At 38.0% G+C, this 25,378-nt stretch overlaps 1 protein-coding gene across 1 annotated transcript in view; it reads right to left on the reverse strand.

The window, feature by feature from the left end:
• Nucleotides 1–7,749, reverse strand: part of LOC134871244 (corticotropin-releasing factor receptor 1-like) — a 71,919-nt gene extending 64,170 nt beyond the window's left edge. Inside the window, exon 1 of the mRNA XM_063893934.1 lies at nucleotides 7,167–7,749. Within this exon, the coding sequence (XP_063750004.1) occupies nucleotides 7,167–7,196 (30 nt within the window). The 5' untranslated portion in view covers nucleotides 7,197–7,749. The remainder of the gene's footprint in view (nucleotides 1–7,166) is intronic.
• Nucleotides 7,750–25,378: the final 17,629 nt, after the last annotated feature.

Below are 25,378 nucleotides of genomic sequence, written 5' to 3' on the forward strand. Positions count from 1 at the left end.
CCAAAACAAACGCACCCACTGATTAAAAGTGGTAAAAACACTGAGTAAAGCAGTTTCACATTAAAAATCAGCGTTTTTCCGACACCGCTCGACAGAAGACAGATGTCCCGGAGAGGCTGGGGCCTGACTTGCCATGAATGTTTGCTCAGTTTGTTTCTCTGAATAAGTGAGATCCAAATGTTGAGGATGATTTCACTGGGAGACGAGTTATCCACAGAAGTCTCCCCTTTTAACAAAATAAGGAGACCAATTGATGAAAAACTGTAAAAACAGAGAATAAAGCAATTTGAGTTTAGAATTCTGTCTTTCTCAATGTGGTTTCTTTATTCACATTGTTTCACTGATAACCTGAGATCTAAATGTTGAGGATAGTTTTAATGGAAGCCGAATTATCCACAGAGGTAGAGCAGTAAAAACACAGAATAGAGCAATTTAACACTAACTTTCAGTCTTTATGAGTGTGGTTCCTTTATTCACATTGGATCTCTCAATACGTTAGGTATAAATGTTTAGGAGTACTTCACTGGAAATCTAAGAATCCACAGAGGTCAAATGTTTTACAAATAAATGGATCAGGTGAAAAAAAAGGCAGTAAAGACACAAAATAAAGAAATGTTCCCTCAACAATGTGTCTTTTTTCCAATGCGGTGCCTTGGATGACATTGTTTCGCTGATAACCTGAGATTCAAAAGTTGAGGACGATTTGAATAGAAGCTGAGTTACAGTAACCACAGAGCTCACCTCTTTTACAAAAAACCGTGACCAGGTGAAAAATCAGTAATGACACCAGAAAAAGCAATTAAAATCCAGTCTTTCCCCAATGGGGTTTGTTTGCTCAGCTTGTTTCTCTGATAAATAAAGATCGAAACACCCATGACTAAAACCCTATCCTAGGTGTGGAAGTGACTTGTAAAAATAAGGCTCAAAATGAAATAAAAAGTGAATTCATGACAACCAAAACACATGCACAACAGGGATGCGTAGCCATTAGATTCGAACAAATGAAACGTACTGTTATCTCTTAAAATTACCTATATATCTAGGTCTGATGGAAAAATGTTGGGATACTATAGCACACAAATCATCTAAATATAAAACATAGGTCTAGTGATTACTGACCAAGCTGCTATTTGCTCTACACAGAGCCCACACTAATCTCTTCATCAGCCCCCGTCTCTACCAGAGTTGAAGGGTCAATTCACTTACAATTCAAGATTTGAGACATATTAAAAGCAGAATAGTTGCATATACAGTACTTTTATTCCCTCACGTGCAGCCAGTGCCCTTGAGCAGAGGATGCATGCATTAACAACCCCTATCGCCGAATTTGGAGCACTTTGTAGTGTATAATCTCCCCCCCTTATCAGCACTCTTTCATGTTTACAGATACAAGGATTTAATAAAAAAGTAGGCTCGGAAGTTCCTGATTTTGCTTTCTTCACTAAATTAAAAATATTTCTGTGTGTGGTTGCAGTCAGCCTACTTATTTGTGTGCAGAGGGGGGAAAACATTTAAATTATGCACATAATTTTAAAACTACAGTACAGGGGAGGGCTTCTGTGCATGTATCTGCTGCGTCTCCAGTGTGTTTGTGCTTGTTCCCTTCACAATAACAATGTAAGCTAGCAAATCATACATTTACACAGCATAGAGGATAAACCTGTATTTAAGGTATTTTGGAGGACAGCACAATGGATTCATTTTTCATCCACACTTTGATCTTCACTTGATGCTTTGTGACTGCTCTAGGAAAAAGTAAAATCATCCTGTGAATGTGTGCATTGTGCTGCATGGAAACCATGATCGCTACTGGCAGCTTCTGTCGGTGCCACTTCATGAGGGACAAGAAACACCACAAAAGACTGAAAAATGTAATTCCTTTAGTTTTCATGCGCTTCTCTACAGTAGTTGGCCCCCATCTGGGTTACATGTCGGTGCAGCTGTCCTTGAGTACGGGCCTGCTCCCTGCGGACAGCTACTATTACCCATATACTGTAGCCAATGTTTCTTTCCCTGCTTAAATAAAACATTCCGCCTCAATAATGCAGCATCTGAAACGGTATACATAAAGATGGAACATAAAGGAGAAGTCTAAATAATTCAAATTCCTGACTTTTTTTGTTTGTGTCGTTATTAAATATGTTGCTCTGGAGTGTAAAACAAAAAAAGGCATTCATATCTCATAGCTATGGCAGCATGAAATGTGAAATACCAGCAGCGGGGTCTGGTCACATAGTGCAGAAAGCTACACTGCCCCAGAGTGTAAAGACGTGCTCCTGATGGGTCGCTGCGTCTGTTGCACGCTCAGTGAATTCTGCGCAGGGATCAGAGTACACTAACATACTGTGCTGCGGTTATTAAAGCTCAGCCGCTGATTGACAGGCAGGAAGCAAACAAGGATCACATTAACTACTGTTTAATCAGCGGGCGTTATTTTCTGCTGTGGAACGACACACTCATCATAGAAAAGATAATAAAACCCTTATGAACATATACAAGTTACTTAAGTCATGCCTTTAAAATTATAATTAAGATTAAGTGTAGGAGTATAGTCAACAGAAAGAGATGTCCCACCCCTTAGCCAATCAGGTATAATTTGTTGGAGCACTAGTGTTTCATGGTGATGTCACTACAGTAGGTTACAGAAGTAAACAAAGGAGTACAATGGAGGCATTTCAGGAAGGAAGGGAAGTGTAGGAGAGAAACTCCCTCTGGAGGGAACTTTGCGCTTTTATCCTTTGCAGACCATTTACATGCACTATAGCCTATATAATACACTACAGAAAAGGGAAATCACATAAAAGCATAATAGGACCCCTTTAAATATTTAATTTTGTGAAAGATAAACAAGTCACGCAACTTAATTGTATTACCAAGCAAGACTATTTAGCAACGATTTTTGCCGTTATTATTAAAGTGTGGTTTCTTGGAAAGAGTCCAACCACACACAGTTTATTTTGTAACTGATTAAACTTTTAATTGCTATTACCACATTGTTAAAGCTTTTAATATTTCCTTGATCCAACGGTTTCTTGTTCATTAAATGGTACGATAAATCTTTCCCCCCTAAAACCCCACTTTCTGGTTTAACAGTTTAGCCTAGACCCGTGGAAATTAAATTCTCCGGTCTTTGGCTTTGGCAAATTTATGAAAGGACCAGGGTTTTTTTGGTGCAGCGAAACCAGCCACACAAACCTGCGGTTAATTATTATATTGGAAAAGACAAACAAGCACCATCCATGGTTAGTGTAACATTTGCTGGGATTACACAAATGCATTGTGGTCAGAAACAAATGCATTATGTGCTTTGCTCAATTGCAGATTCATTGAAAGCTAAATATAATAATGGGAGGATACAAACTGAGTTTTAAATTGTTATTTATTGTGCTACATTTCAGTCCTTTCAGATATTTGGTTCAGTGTGTTTGAGCAACATTTTTCATGCCATTGGTTGAGATGAAGCCAAGTGGCTCAAAAACCATTCATAAATTACATTTACATCAACAATCAAGACACAACTTAATTCTGCAATACGCAATATTATTTCACTTCTATTAATTGACATCAAGTTGTCTGTATTCACTGCTGTTTCTTAACATTTTGCATTCTGGAGGAAACATCCACATGCCCACCCAGAGGGGAGTATAACATCCATTATAATATTCAATAAGAATCAGTAGATTAAGATGATAATCTTATTATTTCAGATTTATCTTCTTCATCTACATTTACATCTATGTATCTAAACTACTCCATGTTCCCTGGTTTAGGGATGTTATGGGTGTTAAATAAAACATAACCCGGTTAAAAATATTGCTGTATGATTAAAATATGATCAGCTTAAAGTGCTGATGCATTAGTGGTAATATGACACTTTCCCTTATGGGGTTCCTAATCCTAGTTAATGGTTTAGTATTTGTTTTAATTCTATTTTTGTATATTAATTAAACAGTTTATAGAGGTACTTTTAAAATCAGTGAAGCACTTTGGATAGGTCTGCATTTGTTTTCTATGACATCCATAGTGTCAATGTGTTGCAGACTCTTTAGCTTTAAACTGAAGAGTGGTTCACCTGCAAAGGCCACTGAAACAAATGACATGCTTTGAAACACGTAAGAACAAAGCAGCACTTTAAAAAGGCAGATCTGAAGAATATTCTTGAAACAAGTTAATTTGCATTGAAAGCAGGTTGAAATATTCTGTCAGATTCTATTTTAGCTTTTACTTTTTCTCCAGATGGAAATGCTTCAATAAGAGGTAGATCATTATACTAAACGATGAGTCATGTTTAGTTGATCATATGTTCCCGATGCGAAAAATATGCCAAAAAAAAGTGCAGAACGTTGAACTGATAATTGCCTACAGCTGCAGGTAGATGAGAAAAGGCCTCATCATTAAGACATGAAACACACCACCCACTGGACCACTTCCATTCATGTCACAACAGACAATAACCTCCATTTCGATCCATGCATCAATAGAGAAGGCCAGCAAAGACTAAACTGAGAGTCCCCCTAGCTCATGCCTAATATGAATTTAAATCATCTCTCCAAAACAGTTTTCTAAAACAGACCTCTGATTCGAGCCATCACACGCACAATATCAAATCACTTTAAGACGACTAATCGTTTGGTCGATTTACTATATTGATAATCGTAATGCAAAAAAGGCAGAAAATGCTTTTAAATATAAACATTTCTGGCTTTTCTCTGACATAACTAGACAGCACTTGGATTTGAGGAACCGGGGTGGACATATTTCACTGTTTTCTGACATTTCATAGACCAAATAAACAAATAACCAGCAGATGTATGAATATTGTAATATACCTGTTAACTTTCTGCTGCTGGGAAGAGTAAAGTATCTAATCTAAACTCAGACGGGAATAATTTGTCATTTTATAATGATATTAAATATTTGATCGCTTTTTTGGTGTCTTGTAAAGCTTAGGGCGCTGGTGTGCATGACAAGAAAATTAAGAAATCAATAATTAAAATCTAAATACATGTTTTGATACATTTCTGTCTTTGCTCTGACATAAACCTTGGACTTTGAGAAACCGGGGTGGACGTGTTTGTGTATTTTCTGACATTTCATAGACCATATCAAACTAGAAAATAACAGAAAGATGATTCAATAATGAAAAAGCCCAACACCTCACATCACTTCCATCTGTGGGGGAAACAGGATTTGTAAATGGAGAGGCGCTCCAGAAGGAGTTATTTTCTCCTGCATGAGCAGCCTTTAACAATCTGCCTCGCTGACACAGCTGGCATAATTTAATGAATGCATACATGAAGATTTGATGCACTCTACTATGTCGGTATGTGGCCGTTGTGCTCCTATGTGTACATCCATCTGTGTGTTTCTGTGCACTAGCTGTGAAAAGAAATATCTCTCTGGAACAAAAATCTGAAAATGAGCTAGGAGAAGTTGAGAATAGGGTTCAATTTCTTATTTACTGTCCTGTCTGTGAGGATGAATTATGAAAGTAAAATGACCTCCATTTACTGTATGCTGATTTCCTTTGACTGGGTATCAGATGAGTAACTTCTTCTACATCTTTTTTGTAGCAGAATTTATCTGCAAATCTCTAGGTAGAATACTCCGAAGTATATAATGTCTATATTTTTCTGTTTTTGTATTTGACTGGTCTATTACTATAGTAATTTATTCTGTATTTTCTATGTTGAGGATTCTTTTTTAGAGACTTTTGTAGTGTTAAATGTAGTGAACTAGAGCTGTAATGGAAAGCCTATCGATTAATTGATTAATTATTTTGATAGTCATTTTTTATACAAAAGTGGCAGAAAGTGCAGTTTTCAGCCATACATACAGTATTTCACTATCTTCTGACAATTCATAGATTAGATCAAGTAAAAAATATTTCTTCTTTTTATTCTACTTTCAATTGCTGCTGTGACACACCAATCTCTGTAAATTGGGATAAGTAAAGTATATTTCATTTATCAAATCCAAAGCGGGGCAGTAAAACAACCTGTCGTTTTGTAACGAAAATAATTGTTTTTGTGTCTTGTAATCTCATGAGGTTTGGGCGGTTTTGTGCATGACACGATAATAAAGAAATCATTCATTCCATTATGCTCTATGAGGTTAAGATAAGACTTTATTCATCCCTGGGATCAAGAAGAACTTTTGGTCTTAGTATTTATTACTTCTGCACTTAAAATGTGCAGAGTATGTGTATGCTGGGGCTGCAGAGTAAAAGATAAAAAGTATTTTGATGATTTGATTAATTATTATCATTAGAATTGTTTTCATTTTTATTAATAGGACTGTTTCTTTGTCTTTTCACATAAGGTTTGTTTACGTGGAAAAGAAGCATAGCCACAGCATTTTTGTTATCTTTGAAAATCACAAATATTTGAAAATGTAAGACATACTGAGGTAGGGACACAAGCTTCACAACTGAATCTCACATGCATTCAATTTAGTTTTTGACACCATCCCAGCAGACAAGTGATATGTGAGTGAAGGGGCCCTGCGTGGCCCTAAATAACAACACAGGGTGGGGGCTCTTGACTATTCTTAGTGCGGCTGCTCTCCTCACCCACAATAGGTAGGAGGAATGTGATTCACCTCAGGCTGTCATCCTTAACAACATCAGCATCTGCACCACAAGTCCAGAACATAATAATGACTGTCAGGGAAACATTTCTCAACACTTAAAAATGTTAATTAGACTTTGCTTTGAGAGATCAAACATGAGAACAGGAAGTGGAGCAATGCACTTGCTGCACTAACACTTTTAATCTCCAGTGTCACAAATCCGAGGTTTTTAGCACCAGCATTTGAGCCCTGGTCCCATGAAGAGGGAGGCATCATGTCACTTGGGATGTTTTTCTCATGCAATGTAAAACCCATACAGCTCGGTGTCTCTGTGCTTACACGGAATCTCAGCCCTCCTATTCCAAAAGCTTTTAGTTCAGAACAGTTAAAGGGTAGGCCTATTATCATTTTTAAATAGCTGCGAGATGGAGACAATATCCAAAAACTAACATCTGGATGTGATGCTGATAAATCCCTTAGCATTAAGATTACACTCTGCTGAAATCCTGCGAGAAGAAGACAGATTCACTTGCTTTTATTAAGCTATTTTAATTCAACCACAGGCTGGGGTTTTAGGATAAACCAAAATAACTTACCTCAAGCAGACCGAAGCATTTGCGACGCATTTCCACTCCTGTATTTTTCACATAATGTTCATGTGGGACGTTAAATGTCTTCTTGTCACTTTAAAAACAATGTTTCTTCACTATCCCCTCAGTCAATTGTGAAAGTAGCACGAAGTGTGCACTGAATGTGATGCTGCTTCTGTTGAAATGTCACTTCTGTCAACAGAGAGAGGCGCGTGGTCAGAAAGAAACCAATCAGGTCTCCAAATGAGCAGCATAGATGATCCATTCAGATAATTCCTTTACAGGTGAGCAGCTTACTTCTTTTCATGTCAGTTTTTCTTGAATTTAAGTCGCTTCTTCAGGGTGTGTTACAGGACAGGAAACAGAATCCAGCTTTGGAGAGACAAACGCACCATCACACAGAAACCACGGTGCCCTTCACGGCTGGCCCCGGACCAAAAACTCCCTTTGCATGCGTTTTTCTGTACTGCCGGCTACACCATCGTGTTCCACCGCTTTCTATCCGGTTTGTGAGTGCCGGCTGCGCTCGGTGCTTCAGATCATGTCGTCGATGCACCGCCCACGTTGTGCCATTTAAACCGGGGTGTGCGACGCGACTGCGAAATAACTCAATTCCTCGTCCCGGGTTAATTACGCAACGTCTCTACGCGGTTCCACATTCTAATCCATAATCCCTTTGCAATCTAGACGTCACTGCTGTGAAAGTTAAACGACTGGGCCTGGGTAAACTGATTTTGTAAAGAGGAAAGGATCCGCGCGCATTACAGAAAATAAGAGAGGCTTACACAGGGAAGACACCCCGGTTTTCCAGCTGAATTAGTGCCAAAATCAGAGTTGACTGATTTGGCCGTGAGCAAGCTGGACAGATGGTCCCACTGTGTCAACACAGTTAAGAATTCCCCCCCGAAGAGATCATTTTAAATAAAAAATCTAATATAAATCATAATTCAACAAAGAAACTTGTTAAAAATAGATTTCGAGAATAAATGCTTTCAGGTTAGTGCTGAATCAATCGATCAATCAATCAATCAATCAATCAATCAGTCAATCAGTCAATCAATTAGTTAATGACAGTCCGGAAGCTCTGTGTGGTCCCACATTAGATCTGGTGGGTTACAAACTGATTAAAGGCATGAGAAAGAATAATGTACATTTTCTAATTTGGTCTCTTTAAAGAGAACTACATTTTGATTGTTTTGGCCGCTAGGGGCAGCAAAAACAATCTGTAAACGTAACATTAACATATTACTTTTTAAGTTGATAGATGAACTTTTATCAAACAAATGCTTGTGTATACATTAAGCCCATACGTCATAACAGTGTACTCTATCTCTATCTGTGTATGTCTGCTGTTTAGTGTAAAGGTATTTCATCAGGGATTATCAGAGTTTTTCTCGGATAACACGTCTGATCAACCCTGTCTCCAACAAAATAACATTCCGATACATTTACTTTGTGTTCTCATTTACGATTGCAGTTTTCAAATTGATTTCCGTTGTAAATTACAAGAAAACAAAAAAAGGTGAACAACTTGTAAGGTTCAGACAAAAAGTTTATGGTTTAGCTTGAAAAACAAATACAAAATACAATTTTAGTTACAAATGTATATATATTTTTTCTAAAATCAGCTTTGACTTATCCCATAGGGATACAACCAATGATATCCATGGACAACTGCTATGTTTGTTCAACCCATCCACCTATATGAAGGCAGTCCATTTATTTTCCATTTACCATCCACCCCTTTCTTCTCCAATGTTGACTGATAAGAAACACATCTGTGATAATTGCATAGTGAGAGCTATAAGAATAAATAAAACAGCACATTTGTTTGATCTAAAACCAAAACAATTAGCTGAAAGACAGTAAAGAGCTTAATAGAGCTGAGGGGAACTACACATTTCAGTTACAGTTAATCATTTGGAGCCAGACCTTTGTTGTTGGACTATGATCTATTGATCTTATTTAAACAAAAGCATTGATTATAGCAGCGTTGGCCCCTCCAAGGCTCTACAAATATGTTTCTGTCATTCTCATGCTCACTCATTTCAAGTTTCATTTTAAGCAAAAAGGTTGGGAAAAAAATGCTAACATCCTCTTATTCATATTTCTGGGTTTGCCCTCTTTGAAAGTGAATATCTTTACATTTTGAACTGTTCATCACTTAAAACGAGTTTGAAGGCGTCTACTTGGTGTCTTCGAAGTTGTGTATTGCCATCATAGTTGTCATTGATAGCAAATGAGGACTTCTGTCCCCATGGTATTCCCGTTCTTCGTGTTTTCCTTCCTAAATTAACATTTTACATCATATTATCATACGTGATATTCTGCTGGATGACGGATGGCTGGCGTCTAATATCCATACCAGCGATGCTTTGAGTACGCAAAATGCAATTTATGCACGCTGCACTAAAGCTTTCTTTAGACCCAGTGACGTGCAAAGAGGGGCATTATTCAGAAGATGCTTTAATCCAAGGTGACAGTGCCCTCCCATGAGAGTGCCATCTCAGGAAGTGTCAAGTCTGGCAACAGGGAGACCATGGCAAACTGTGTTATGTGGTAAAGATTGGACCTATTAGTTTGCTCAGTCTAGGACACTCTGTACCTTACATACTGTATACGCACCTGTGTGGGACTAGCATTCAGGTGGAGAAACACAGTACATTTTAATTGAACTTTCATGGATGCTTTAGTGGAATTTGTTTTGGTATTGATGAGGATTTTCTAAGAGGCCACCTGGGCTTGTGTAAAACGGTCTTTCTAATCCCTTTTTCCTGGAGCTGTTGGAGTTTCCCGCCCTCCTCCTCCCCCCACCTCCTCCTCCATCTAATCTGAAACACAATTTATCTTCAATCTAGACATGTCACATCCCCGGGACTGGAAACTCTATATATACTCTCCATGGCATCGAATGCTAGCTCTGTGTTTCTTTTAGGGCCAAGGGTCATTCCAGATGCATGATCGATGACAAAGCAGGCGTTTGCTGCATGTCAGGGTGTCGCACATTTATGTGATGAACATGCGCGCTGCCCATGCAAAGGTCCAGATAAAGTTGCTATTCTGTTCATATGAGTGCATTCTGGGAGGAAAATGGGTAACCTAGTGTCTCGTGCAGGATGAGTTCATACGCTTGGGTGGGAGGGGAGGAAAAAAGGGTCTGTTCTCACTTGCTTTAACACATTTTAGGGCACAGTAACTGAAACCATAAGTCAATAATATGATCAATCGACAGACAGATAATGTAATCTGCAGCCATTTAAAAAAAGTATTAATCATTTGAGTCATTCATAGTGGAGAGAAACATTTTCAGGTTCCAGTTTCTTAAATGTGAGGTTTTGCTGATTTTTTTTTCCTTTATATTTCATTAATACTTCGGAATTTTGGGCTGTTTCTCAAACCAAACAGGCTAGGTCTGGGAACTTGTGTTGGGAAATTTCTTTTGCTATTTTCTGACATTTTATAGACAAGTCAATTAATCAAGAAAAGTATACAGGGATAAATCAACATTGAAACATAACCCTTAAATACTTTAAAACATGTTCATTTTTGTCTTGGAAACTGCGGTTAAACAAATCTCAACTGAAGGCAAGGATTTTACTACTTGTAGCTAAACTGGTACAATGAGCTTTGCTGGAAAAGGCGAAACTCATTCTCATAGAATTTAGAGAAGCATCACTGTGAAATTCCCTTAAAGAAACACACACACATATACAGTACAGGAACATATAAATGTTGTGTGTGATACAAAAAATAAATCACATAAGGAGGAGGTTGGGGTGGTGGCGGGAGCTCCAGAGTAACAGTGAGAAGTGTCAGTTCTTGATGTACGTGCTGTACGTCTGCATGATTATGAGTTCACGGTGCTTGTCAGCTAGTAGCTACAGCTGATGAAGTGATTGTGAAGCACGAATGAAACAGCCGACACCAATCAGCTAATGCAAGCGGGACTTCAGTGTTCATCAGCAGATTGACTGCTCTCTGTTAGTTGAAAGACACATTTCAACACTTATTTTTCTCATAATTTTTTATGTGTGTTATTAAATTATTTGAAATCCTTTTTTTTGTATCTCTGCAGCTGAACACGCCCTAACCCCGGACGAGAGAGTTCATATAAGGCAGATCTGCGAAACCCTGAAGTAACATTGAAAATCATGTAGTTGTTTTTTTATGGTGGCCCTGAGGTTCCAAACACAACAACATTTGAACAATGACATTTAAAAACAAATGAGAGGCATTTCCTTAAACACCACATTTTAAAAACAATATTCATAAAACCTAAAAATTATAACAAAATACAAATAAAAAAGGTTTTGTTAAATATATCTGGGTTCTGTGAAAAGTTTAGTTTGGACCATCATGGCCACCATAGATTTGTATCACACAGTGACACCATTTTAAACCCTTAGTTTCTTCATTATGAACAACTTAAAACTTCAGTATAATTAAAGTTAAAAACATGTTTCTGGCAAATGAATTATGGGTGTTTGGGATTACAAAAATTAAACTCTTGGTTGAGGTTGGGGAAAGATCATTATTGCAGTTACTAAAAAGGTGAAGCTCTGTGTTGGCCCACAGTGCGTCAGTGCTGGATTCCCTCCATAGACATAAATCATGAGGTTTAGAGATGTCTAATGTTGAATTTCGAGGGAATGGTGGGCTGACAAAGATAGAGCGACAGAGTAAAAAAGCACCACAACAAGCAAGTGCTTGGACTTTGAGTTGAGATTATTTACCCAACTTCTGTTCCTAAAGCCAATGAACTGTTAACGTCACATTTTAAACCATAAGTCAAATAGGTGAACAAAGTCTACATTTCCATTTCAATTAGTAAATAAAAACAACTATAATTATAGTAAAAAAACTCAATCTGCTGACGTAGACTGTCTCTTCTGGACAGCTCCAAAAATAGCATGTAGTGGACCTTGAGTTCAGGAAGATTTGACAACTGCTGTTTCCAAAGTCATCAACTTTTATGTAGACATGGAAAAGACGTATAATGTGACTGATTTAGTTGTTGAAAAAAATAGTGAGCTCCAGGACAACAAAAAAAGTGCATCTTGGGTATTTTGTCAACTGCTGTCAAGGTCAATGTTCAATCCAAATGTTGTACAGGGTGCACAAATACATTTTCACAACTATCGAGCAAACTGAAATGGCTAATTAAGTTTAGTTATGATTAAAACCAAGCCTGAGGAAAAAGTGAGTAAGTGGACGTTGAGTGGAGATTGGTTTGTCAACTGCCATTTCTAAAGACAATAACTTTTAAGCCAACATAGAAAGGAACATCCCAGAAAGTTTGAATGTCTGTATTTCCGCGATACAAGCAAACTCAATTTGAAACAGTCAAAAGCTCTAGAACAAGGAGGAAATGGACTTTATAGCTGTTTCCAAGGTCAATTACTCACTTTTAAGATCAGACATTTTTGACGAGAAATCCCTCTAAGTCTATTTAAATAACAAGCAAAATGTAAAGAAGAAGGTCGTGTAATATGGATCAAAGCCTAAGAATTACCAAAGAAGTAGACCTGGAGATGACATTGTTTTGTTAAGGTTCTGTTTCCGTATTCAAGAACTTTCAAGCAGCCAGAATTTTTGGTTTTGACAACCATGGAACATTTACATTTCTGTGACAGAGCGAACTTAGTTTGCAACTTCAACCCTGTTTGTGCAATCAAATGTTGCTCGTGTCTTACTCTCGCCAATGGGAGAACCGAGCGGAGGAGGGGTAGAAGAGATTTGAGGAGAGAGGAATCAAGGCAACAGGCATTTAACAAAATGAGACATCCTTGCCTCGGAGCAATAATTTTAAAAACAACCTCAATTAAGTATGGCATTTGGCAGTGTCATTGTTTTGTTATGGCCCATCGCTATATTTTACGATCTCTTTCAGATCAACATAACACTGTTCATGACAAATGATATATTTACTTCAAATTCAAGTCACAACACTGCATGTGACAAGAATGCACAGATAAGAAAGGCATTCTTTTTGTATTATTATTTAAAACAAAGACAGCTCTTATGTATTTTTGTTTGTGAAGCTCTACAAACATTCATATGAAAAGTGAAATATATTATCTATATGATGCATATGCATGTTACGCAACACACTTCCGTCCATCTGTATGACAACATAAGGATACAAGATATTAGTCTTATTGACATACTCATTTGAAATGAGCAGTTTTTAGCCCTCAACCTCATGTAAAGATTATAGCAGTTGAAGTGGGTGTCTTACATGATAAAATGTGAGTAATTTTAAAATGAAATGTCGTTAAGGAATGCAATTTAAAAAAGCCACTTATAAGGGACTACACATATGGTGATGGTAAGGCAGTTTGAGCGCACCTCTGATCATCTTAAACAAGAAATAAAACTCATAGGAAAGAAACATTTAGCTTTGTTTGCAAAGAGTTCCGTAAAGATCTTTGTTTCAGTGTCAAGATCAATTTCTGTGTCACATGCTGAAGTAGGGAGGACGCAAATTGCTGTTCGTTAGGTCAATGACCTATCAAGCTTTCTACTTTTAAGCCAAAGTCACTTTAATCTGATAATGAAGACAGTTGGATATGGTAGAGAACTGCAGAAAAAAGTGGACAAAATACTATTTCTAAAATCAAGAGCATTTGCGTTAATAAGAACCCTAGAAGTACTCAGAACATTGGTAAGTTTGAACGTCTACAATTCCATGATGAAAAAACAAACACATGCTAATGTTTGTTAAAGTTAGAAGTTCCAGACGAAGCTAAGTGGACTTGAGTATTTTTGGTGTGTTTAAGGTCAACTATGGTCCAGTTTTTTGGTGTTTTTGAGTTCAACTACGGTCGAGTTAACTGTTTAAAATTGTCAGCATGGAAAAGTTGCATTATCATAAATGCATTCATGTAATCACTGTAGCAAACTTCAAACACTTTGTGAGATAGGAAAAACTTGTCAAGTCACTCAAGTGGGATGGTGACCTAGAAAAATGCATCAGCTCCACAATAAAGGAGTCAGCGTGTGTTTGTGTGTGTGAGGAGTGCGTGCTCGTGCGGATTCTTGTTTTGAGTTTTCGCCACATCTGTGCTCTGTCTTAACGGCACATTCATAGCAGCACTTGAAGAGCTCTCCCAACAATAACAAACACAAAGCGGCCTAAAACACACTCGGCTCTGCAGAATAATCTGCAGGCGTAATCAGGACGGATATGTTAGGGAGAAACAAAGACAGCAGAGAACAAGGAACACTGGTTCTGCTTATGTACCAAGGGAGAATGACGTAGTGTATATTTATGATGCACATGTTTCCTAACTACTACATCTTCTCTCCTCTCGCTCAAATATTTCACCTGGTAAACAATTTTAAGAGTCAGACCTTGAACCGGGTTTGTGACAAAGCCAATATGAGTTATTGGTGAAGCCTTCGGAAAATGGTGTATTGATTTTATGACAGGGGTGGATGTAGTAGCACCTTCACAACATGAAAGTACTGTGTGCATGCTAATAAGGTTGCCTGACGAACACGGCCTTTGTGCTAACAACCGCTAACCTTCGAAAGACACATGTAGGTACATTTACAAAGCCATCCTGCTTTTATTCAACACGGGTAAGTAGCTTTGTTTGGATTCCTCATCAACATGCAAAGCAGCCTTGACATTTACGCTCTGCACTGTCAAACAACACAGGATTACTGTGATCTGATCACACAAAAAAAGTGTAGTGGTTTTTCAGGGGAGCATTTCATTTCCGTTACGTTAGCGGATTACTTCCTGACAATCATATTTGGGTCGAAAAGAACATTTGGTTTTATCAATTTATCTGACATCATCACTTCACACTCCTGACATTTATGAGGATATAAGTGGGCATTGTGTAAGATGATAACAACAAACATTAAATTGCAATCTGTTTGTCGGAAACGTTGTTATTGTGTAACTGTACGGAGTTGTCCATGTAACAGTAAAAATCCAATGTTGAGGCAGTGTAACACACCAGGAGTAAACACAAGGATTAACAAAATCCTTGATAAAGATACAAATATAAAAGACAAATAGACTCTTAAAATATTTAACATTTAATCCAATTATATACATATACAAATATGAATAATAATACAAACAGGACCAATGAATAATTTATTTTAATAAAGAAGCAAATTAAAAAATATATCCTAATATCAGTGAGATAAAATAAAATTGAAAATAAAAAACACCAATAATAAAAATATATATAAATAAAAGTAACATTTAAATAACTAAATTAATTAACAAATAAACTTCAAATACATTATAATATAAAGGTGCAAATAAATGTTCACATTATGCAATACTAAAAATACAAATATAATAAGTAAGATCAAAACATTTACAAGAAACAAAAATATTTTTGTTGAAGTTAATAGATAAAATAAAAGTGTAAAAATAAAGGTAAAAAAAAAGAAAATACAATATTTACAATTACTTCCCTTCACCTTGTAGTGATCTATTCTGGCATTTAATCTTTATCAGTTGATCCATGAAAAGAAAAAAGGCAGATTTATTAAATTAATGTTGTAAAAAAGCAAAACATGATAACCTCTTAAAATCCCTGTACAGCTGAACAACATAAACAAACAAATAATAAACAGATGAATATGCACACTCACAAAATGACAAATGTGCCCATGGGAATTGAAGTGGCTCTGGCCTTAATTTATCAGGACACCCAAAGAGTGTTTATGTCCTACATTCATCCATTACGGTAATGAAGCCCCCAACGAATGGACGACAAGGTGCAGCAGGTCAGTCTCCTTGAACCTTTTCTAACAGATCTGCGCCATTTTTTCATCCATCTATCATCTGTCAATTACTCTTTCTATCTGTGCCGATCAATATCTATCCGTTCATCCATCTGCTGTCTTTCTCTTCCTGCCTCACTGCCTGTGTTTATCCTAGGAAACAAACAAACTGAGTCCGAAATCACTCGCTCGTTGCTCCCTGGCTCAGTGGTTTACTCAATAGTGAACAGTGAATTGAGGTTTGGGACACATATTTATCATCATTTTCAAATTACATTTTGAGATTGTTACTCATTGTGGAGGTTTTGATGGCACAACAAGGTAGATACATCACACACTGAGAATTTAGACACACAAATAAAATGTAGAATGGAGTATAATTTCAGTTGCAGCCTAATGCTAGCAGCTCTGTGAGCTTTGTTCGTTAAGATTCCCATTAACTGCTTTAACAGTTTAGCCTTTAATGTTGGGTCCACATAATATAGAAACAACAACACATGAACTGACCTGAAACATCTTACATTCATACAAGACACAACAATGCTCATAACAAACACTAAGCTAAAACAACACAATAATTAAAAAGTAATCTCGTACAGCAGATAGCTCTACATATTACTATTATGTCTTAGATATCTAAAGTAATCAACAAGTATACCTCCTCTAATAACAAATACATAAGGAACAAGAATAAGTATTAAGGCACAGCACTGATTTGGACTAAATGCCAACAATAGCATGGTAACGTGAACAATGTTCAGCGTACAAAGTTAGCATGCTAACATAGCTACCCGTGTTTATAAGTACTGCAGTTAGAAGTACTTTTGAAGTGCTTGTTTTACTTGTATGTACTTCTAAATAGATATACATTTCTATGCAACTGTATTACTACCATCAAGCTGCTGCAACACATGCGTCCCCCCTCTAAGGATAAACAGCTTATCTAATGTTATCTTATCATGTGTAATCTTATCTCATCTTAAATTGTTGTAAACACAAGCACAGCTGAGGATAATGGGAATTAGTTTACAGATGTTTGGTTATGGCACTATAGATGACAGGGCTAGGGATCACATAACAACAAATGTCGAAGTTGACGTTAATGCTAACAAAATCATTCCAGACATTTCCTTTGAAATACAGTTGTCTACCTGCTAGTGACTCCAGTGGCGAAATCAGGTTAACACCAAATCCATTCAGATGTATCATCAGGGAATTGATTCTGGTGCCCAGATTATTCTATGGCAATCGATCAAAAGGTTATCCTGATTTGTCACTGAAAGCCAAACACATACAGCATGCTGTGCCAATACTGCAGATGTTTAGAAAAGTGACTAAAAGCTCAAGATGTTAACCTCATGGTGGAGCTGAAAGAAATAAATCAATCACACTATTGGGGACCATGAACATTTGTATAAAATATTTCCTGATCCATCCATTATTATATTTTGAGACATTTTCAGCAATGACAGACATCCCTAAAGATTTGCCGCTGGCATTTTAAAAAGAGGGATAAAATGAGCCTCTCACATATGCAGTGTGAGGTGACAGATATGCAACATGGGATATATTAGCATGAAAGGATGTGTGCTTTCCTCCAGCAGCGTGACAGAGACCATGCAGGACTGGCCCATATTGTGGAGAATTGATTATGCCTTGTCAGTGGTTTCGGTGGCAGCTCAAGTGGTCATGTTCCAGTGGACCTGGCAGAGCTGCAGCAGGTGTGAAGGTCAGAAACAGAGTCATATTTTAATCAAAGACCAGATAGCTAAAAATAAAACTCCCCCAGCAGGCAGCACGCTGAGAGACTCAAGGAGATGTGAAAAGGCTCTACGGTGCACACCTTTTAATTATCACGCACACACCGGGGTTGTTGTTATGCATAAATGTCAGTTGGACAGGTTTGCTGCTAAGGATGCCATTAGTGGTGAGGAATGTTCCGCAATGCACCTGGAGTCTGAGCTGGAGCCAAGACTGGCAGCAGGAAGTCCACGACTGAAGAGACCGTCATGGAGAGAACACACAGAGCGCAATTACTGATCCTGTGTGTGTGTGTGTGTGTGTGTGTGTGTGTGTGTGTGTGTGTGTGTGTGTGTGTGTGTGTGTGTGTGTGTGTGTGTGTGTGTGTGTGTGTGTGTGTGTGTGTGTGTGTGTGTGTGTGTGTGTGTGTGTGTGTGTGTGTGTGTGTGTGAGAGAATCTATTTTTTCATTCAACGTACTGTCATGATTGTGGTTAGAATGATGGCCTAATTATCCCTTTGCATGTGTATATGTTTTGTCAGGGCGTTTTATTTGCAGTGGAGCTACTTCAGATGAAAGTAAGGTTGTTAATTTAGCCCTTGGGTTAATTGGAGAACGCCCTTGGAAAATAAGCATTCATGTCAATAAATACTGCACAAAGAGGAAGAGAAAAAAAGATGGAAACAAAAGAGGACCTGCTTTTATATGTGGTGAAGAGTCAAATGTACAGCTAATGTTTCAGGCAAAATGTTTCCATACAACATCTATTAGCTGCTTTAAATATTAGCAAGAACTGGGACTGTATTTCTTGTAACAAAAAAACTGCTATATACAGCTCCGGAAGAACATAGGAGACCACTTCAGCATCATCAGTTTCTCCGGTTTTATTATTTATAGGTTTGAGTTAAAGGATTTTTATTTGGTTTTCTTATATTCTATAAACTACTGACAACATTTCTCTGTGTTGGAATTCAACAGACACTGGAATGGCTGCCAAACATGTGGAGATTGAGATTTAAGAAAGATTTGGAGTGGATTTTTTTCCGGGGCTGTATGTTTAATTAGATGATTCAAATGATGCTGTGCTTATTTTATTGATTTAAATAAGACACATCTTTATTTTTTCAGACACTGTCCATTACACATTTCAATTCAGTTCAAATAAGCTTTCCCTTCACATAAAAAAGTCAAAGTCAAAAGTCAGGCTCTTTAAATGTACAATTTCTGCACACATATGTTTTATTACAACAACAGGTAGCAATAGACCACATGTTTTTATTAAAACACACAAGTGTATTGCAATAAGCTTGAGACAGTATTTATTATAAAAAGATTTAAGCATTATGCAATGCCTAATTTGCATCATTACATTTTAGAAAACTTGTTGTACAGTATGTTACAGGTAAATGAATGTGGCTTAGCAACAAAACTTAACTTAGCAATTAAAGGTAATAAGTACAGCTATTAACACATTCTGTACCTTGAGTTTATTAAATACCTGCTGCCACCACACAGGAGATGGATCAATGTGTCTCCGCAGTCATTGCAGTGTGAGAGTGGCAGTACTTTCCCTCACTTCAAATGGGGAAACTGTCTATTCCTGACAACCCTGGCTTTATTAAACTCACCTGGGCCCTTGGGTTATTAAAGCTGGCCCTTGTGCTCACCACATCTCATTTCCAGCAGCTAGCATGCACCCTGCAATACTTCCTTTTATTATTATGTTTTATTAATATCTTTATGGTATTTTTGATTTTTCATATTCAAAGTCTTATTGTGGTGTTATTTTGAGCTTGGATGCATTTCGACAAACAGGTTGCTGCCTCTCTCATCATTAAGACAAATAACTAAATATGGCAACATCCCATAAAACATGTTTTCTCATTCTATCATATGTTGTAGATTATTTTAATTGTTCTTATTATTAAAAATATACTTGTTGTGTTACTGTGTTGTGGGACTTGATTCTTCAAATCCAACACCATCTTACACACAATTACATTTTCAATAGGCATGGTATTTTCCACCTCCACTGTCTCTCACTGGCTTTCCTGCCATTTAAAGGTCACCTATTACGCAAAATGCACTTTTTGCTGTCTTTTATACATTAATATGTCCCCGGTGTGTAAGGACACTCACAAAGTGTCAGAAAATACACCCCTCTCTCTTTTCCTCCTTACCCACATCTCTAAAAACGGGGGTACAAACGAGCTGACCAAGATTTGCTGCGGACTTGACTTCATATCGGAAATTTGGGCTGGCTTTACATTGAACTCCTGGCAACGTCCCCCCCTACGTCCCACTCCCAACCTATCATCCCCAATATATAGTCGGCTAGCTGAATCCCCCCGAACTGTGTGTTTGTGTATTCAGCAGGATGTCTGCAGGAGGGACTTAGAGTAAAGTTGTTATATATATATATATGTATATATATATATGTATATACATAATACATATAATGGCACTGTTCTAGCGGTAAACACTGGAGAAAGAACATGTCAAGCTATGTGCTGTATCAGAAACAATGCGATTAGCAAGCATCGCTAACACTCAGAGCTAACGCTGTACTGGAGAGACTTAACATGGCTGAACTAGATGGGTATGAGGCATGCTACAATGGGTGATCTGTTTAATATTTTGAGCAAAACACTTCAGAGACAAGTTTCTTATAGATATAAGACCTATAATATATTGTTCAAAAATAGTATAATACGGGACCTTTAAAACTAAAATGGTATTCATATTCTTGCTGAACTTTACAATACTTGGGAATCCGGCTTGATGTTCAACACTAACCAATCCAGCTGGCTTTCTTGTATAGAATTAATGGATGTTTTTCTCCTTCCAGCCGCAAACCATTGTGCAGTCAACCTTGAAGTCTGTCCTTGACTATGGAGATACTGTGCCATTCTGCCCCATCAACACTTCCGTTGTTAAACCCTGTGTATCATAGCGCATTATGCTCTATCACAAACGTCACATTTCAGACCCCTCAGTGTTCTCTGAATCTCATGGTTCAATGGACCTCCTACAGTGAAGAACGGACAGCCATCTCGTGTAAATCATTTATAGAGCTTTATTGCTGAAGCTCCCAAGCTATCTCACATCCAATCTACAGCACACCATATTGTCCAGATATACAACCCTGCATGATTTAAAATCTCATTCTGTTTTAGTAAGATGGACATGGTGTTCTGGATCATTTTTCTGCTCCACTTAGGAGCTCATGATCTGCTCTAAACTCAGCCTAAACATCCCACTGAGGCGGACTGCCTTCGCACAATCTGCTTTTTCATTTACGGCAACCAAGCATAGGAAAATGCTTCCAGCTGAGCGTGCAAAGCCGCTCTCTCTTTTACTCCCATGTAGCAGAGAAAAAAGATCTTATTCATTTGATAATTATCACGGTTATTTAATGTTTTTTGATGAAATGTAATTTAATAAATGTACTGGATAATGGTATCTCTATGTTGATGGAAAATTAGGTTGAAGACTATGTAATGGTGTTTCTTTTAAATTAAATGTTTGTAGAGTCTGACCCAAGGAGTGCAGATGGAAATCAGATAATTGCTCAAAGTAGCATAAATCAATCAGACTCTTCTTTTGGAGATGAATGTTTTTTCTGGTCACTGTTTATCCGTGACGATGGCTTTACCTTGTGTGTGCGTGTCCCCATGTGTTCCTGTATACGTGGCCCTTGCTCCCTCCTGGCTCTGGGTTACCACTGATTACTCACACCTGCCTCCATCAGGCTCCTCACACTGCATTACATCAAGCTGGTTGGACATCCACTCTCCTCCATATTGTTCCATCAGTGGCTGGTCCTAGTGGGCAAGTTTATTCTCCTTCGATATCATGACCATCTACAACCACCTGCCAATTCATCTGTCTGCCTTTCTTTATCAAGCGTTCCCAGCCACCTGAGATAACCTCGGTTTCCCCCCTACTCAATCCCTCACCCCGCCACATCATCTCCGGTCATTGCTCAACGCTCCCAGCCTCGGTCAGCAATCTTTCTCATGAATTCCATTTCCCACTTTTTCCCTTACCATAAATCCCTTTTACTATCACTTCAGTATCACACTGTGCCTGTGTCCGTGCCTGGGTCTTCTGTAAAAATCATAACAGGTCCTTGTTATAACTAATACTATCTGCCATACACACAAATGGTGGAATGAATTGTTTCAAGTGCTTTGCTTTTTTTGAAATGGAAACAACTTCAAATTGACATCAATGAGAATGTAACCTTGCCCTTTTGTTTAATAAGCTTCATTTTATATTTTTTCTTTTCATCTCTGTTTTGTTTTAAGGGTTTTGTTGTGCTCAGGTTTCTTCAAAGCCAAGATATTTTTTTTTTAAAGAATGCATTTAAAAAAAATCTCAATAACCTTTAGAGGCATCCACCTATCCACAAAGTATCCACATAGAAGTAAATATTATTTTCTGAATCAGTGCATCAAACACAGTGGAGCAAAAAAGTGAAAACAATGAATTAAAGGAACAATTTGTAAAATATGCCAAAATCTGAACGTTAAACATTCAATGTATGAAAAACATTACAAGCAGAATGTAACAGCGCTAAATTATGTCAAAGAGATACCAAGTGAAATTAGCATGATAACTTACTAGCCTTCTGCAGGCAGTAGCTCACTCCATTGTGGCTTGGCAACCTAATAGTCACCAGATGGTCCCTGGACACATAAGAAAAAATTGAAAAATAAATATACATATATACGGCCCTGGAAAAAATTAAGAGACCACTCCACAATTCTCTTAAATCTTTATCTCTACATGTACTGCAGCCATTCCAGTGTCTGTTGAATTCCAACTCAGAGAACAATTGTCAGTAGCGTATATAATAAAATGTAATGTAATTTAACTCAACAACATATCTATAAATAATAAAACAAGAGAAAATGATAATGCTGAAGTGGTCTCTTGTTTTTTTCTGGGGCTGTATATCCGTTGCATGGACTGGTAGCTGCCGAGGTGGTGGATTACTTTCTGGTCATGCATGTCCTAATGTCCTATGCATCCTATAGTGTCCCTTCCCCCTTCTTCGTGTGTGTGTGTGTGTGTGTGTGTGTGTGTGTGTGTGTGTGTGTGTGTGTGTGTGTGTGTGTGTGTGTGTGTGTGTGTGTGTGTGTGTGTGTGTGTGTGTGTGTGTGTGTGTGTGTGTGTGTGTGTGTGTGTGTTAGTGTGTGTGTGTGTGTGTGTGTGTGTGTGTGTGTGTGTGTGTGTGTGTGTGTGTGTGTGTGTGTGTGTGTGTGTGTGTGTGTGTGTGTGTGGGTGTGTGTGTGTGTGTGTGTGTGTGTGTGTGCTTGATTGCAAGGTTGGCAGCAGGTGTGCAGGAGTCAGGTACCAGCCTCTGCAGCTGTCAGCAATCCCCTGCTCTCTACTGAAACCAGGCTCAACCTTCAAGATGCCAGCAGATAGTAAACTCTGTTCACACTGTCAGGTACTTTCACACTTCTTTATCTCTTTGCAGTTCCTCTCCGTCTCTGATTTTTTCCTGTTTCCTTCTGCAACAGTTACCCTGACCTGACTCCGGCCATCACTTCTAGCCCTTTGTTGCAACCTCACACACCTGGATCCCCTTACCTGCCAGCCCTCTGTTCCTCCTGGACTCCCCTCTTTGCCCCTCTGCATTCCCTTGCCTGCACTGTTTTTCTGCCTTTGTTCTGGACTCCACACTACTCAAACAAACAGCCCTTGAATGCAATGTTCTTTCTCGGATTGTGTCTCTGCCTCTGAGTCCTACCAACCAGACATAACTCTGCGATGAAGTCCTTGAACTCCAGGGCGCAAAACTATAGCGGCCCCTTACACTGACACTTTTTCCCTTTTAGTTGCATGGTTGGGGGACCCTGGAACTTGACGATTTTAGTTGCCTAAACAAGACTGAAGCTATTGTGCATATTACAATAAAGCCTTTCAATATTTTAATCTAATATGTATGGGACTTATGCAGGTATTTCAACTGCAGGAGTGAATATACCCTGGGGGATTGATAAAGTATGTCTCCTTATTCTTGTTTTAATACCACATGTATAGGCTATAGTGGGTCAGTGTAGTGCCAGTTTGACCTCACTCCAGAGAGAGAAGAGTTAGAGCTCCTCTGTTGGGATTTGATAGCTTGTGTAAGTCGTTGCTACCCCTGCTTGGAGGCTGCTGTACTGGGAGTTGACTTTTCTGCAGTTGCAAGATGCATGGAGCGTCTGTTAGCAGTTAGCATTTAGCTCACCTTACACCAGAACTCCCTGAGGGAAGGGGTCTGATCCCTGGGGAAGATGACTGCCCTGACTCCCTGCTGGTTTGTAAAACTTTCCCAGTTAGTTCCACAGTAAACACACTGATGGCTTAACCCCACGCAAATTAGAAAGTAGCAGTGATATTTTGACGGCTCTTAGAGTTCCGGCTGTTTGGGGAAATTGTGGGCATTCTATCAGACTGACAGGCTGCTTTACATAGAAAAAAATAAGAAAGGCAGGCAAGGCCATTTTTGTTATTAACCACATTTCAACACAACGCAATTTAAAGTGCTGTAAATATATCAACGCTAAAATGGACTTAGAAATGAATCAATCTGCTACAACAAAAAAATCAAGCGCAAGTTGACATATTGTCGTAGGCTCTTTTAAGAACAGATGACAGTAAATTGAAATTCTATCGAGCCAGCAGAGGTGAAATACTGCCCCCCATTTCTTTGTGTCACCAAACATCTTGCATGTTTAACTGTGTACAATTTTCATGGGACTGTGTTCTGCCGAAGAGGCAAGTTTGATATAGCTGTTCAGTCAAGTATGTTTTTGCATCCTTTAAACATCAACACACAGGAGAGGCTGTGGTTGAGTGTGGATGCCACATCCTGACCTTCCCCATTGCTAATTACATTAGCACAGCGTAAGTCTTGTCCTACTGGTGGATGGACTTCATTTTATTGGTTGTGCTGTGTTCATCCCTGACTATATTGAGTTCAGTTATTATTCAACACACGCTGTAAAATTATTTCTTACTTTTTTCTGTTTTCTGCTCTGTTTAGTTTGCTTTTACAGCACGTCCTCCCTGTTTATAGAAGTGAAACATATTCTGCTAAATTACTATGCAGTGTAGCATTAGTCTAAAGCAAGATACAGAAGAGTAGTGCAGTTAGGCTCTTCAAACTAATTTTTGATTGGATCTTAGTTCGTTGGTGTCACTTAAAATCAGGATTTCACACTCATGGGAAATACTGAGAAACACTTTTCGTTATTTCTTTTTAAAAGTGAGACAGTAGGACAAAGGTTATTGTAATGCTTTTATCTGTTCCTTTTGTTTTGAGCACTCAAATCATTTAAGATCTGTTTAGAAAATCACAATAGGACAGATGAATGTTTCCTTTGGTTTCGTTTGTTGTATAATTGTATTTTTACTGAGTGAGTGGGGGTCTGAATACTCTACCGTCAGCATTTGAACATGTTTCAAAGTTTTGTTTTCTTCGCTTGTTTCATTTAAGCATTTATTTTGACCAAGTTTTAGTTTTAAAAAATGTGCAAGGGATTGATTTTTAGGGAAAAGAAAGTTGACAGAAATAGAAACCCCTAAAACATTTTGAGAATTTAGAACCATAGTTACAATTAGAGACAGTGAAGTTGCACAATAACTGATTACAAACAACACTTATATGTAATCAATGGTGGTTTAAATATTCAGATAAGTTCAAGTATAATAACATCACATTTTAA

The sequence above is a fragment of the Eleginops maclovinus genome, chromosome 10 (assembly GCF_036324505.1).
Source record: "Eleginops maclovinus isolate JMC-PN-2008 ecotype Puerto Natales chromosome 10, JC_Emac_rtc_rv5, whole genome shotgun sequence".
Taxonomy (NCBI): Eukaryota; Metazoa; Chordata; class Actinopteri; order Perciformes; family Eleginopidae; genus Eleginops; species Eleginops maclovinus.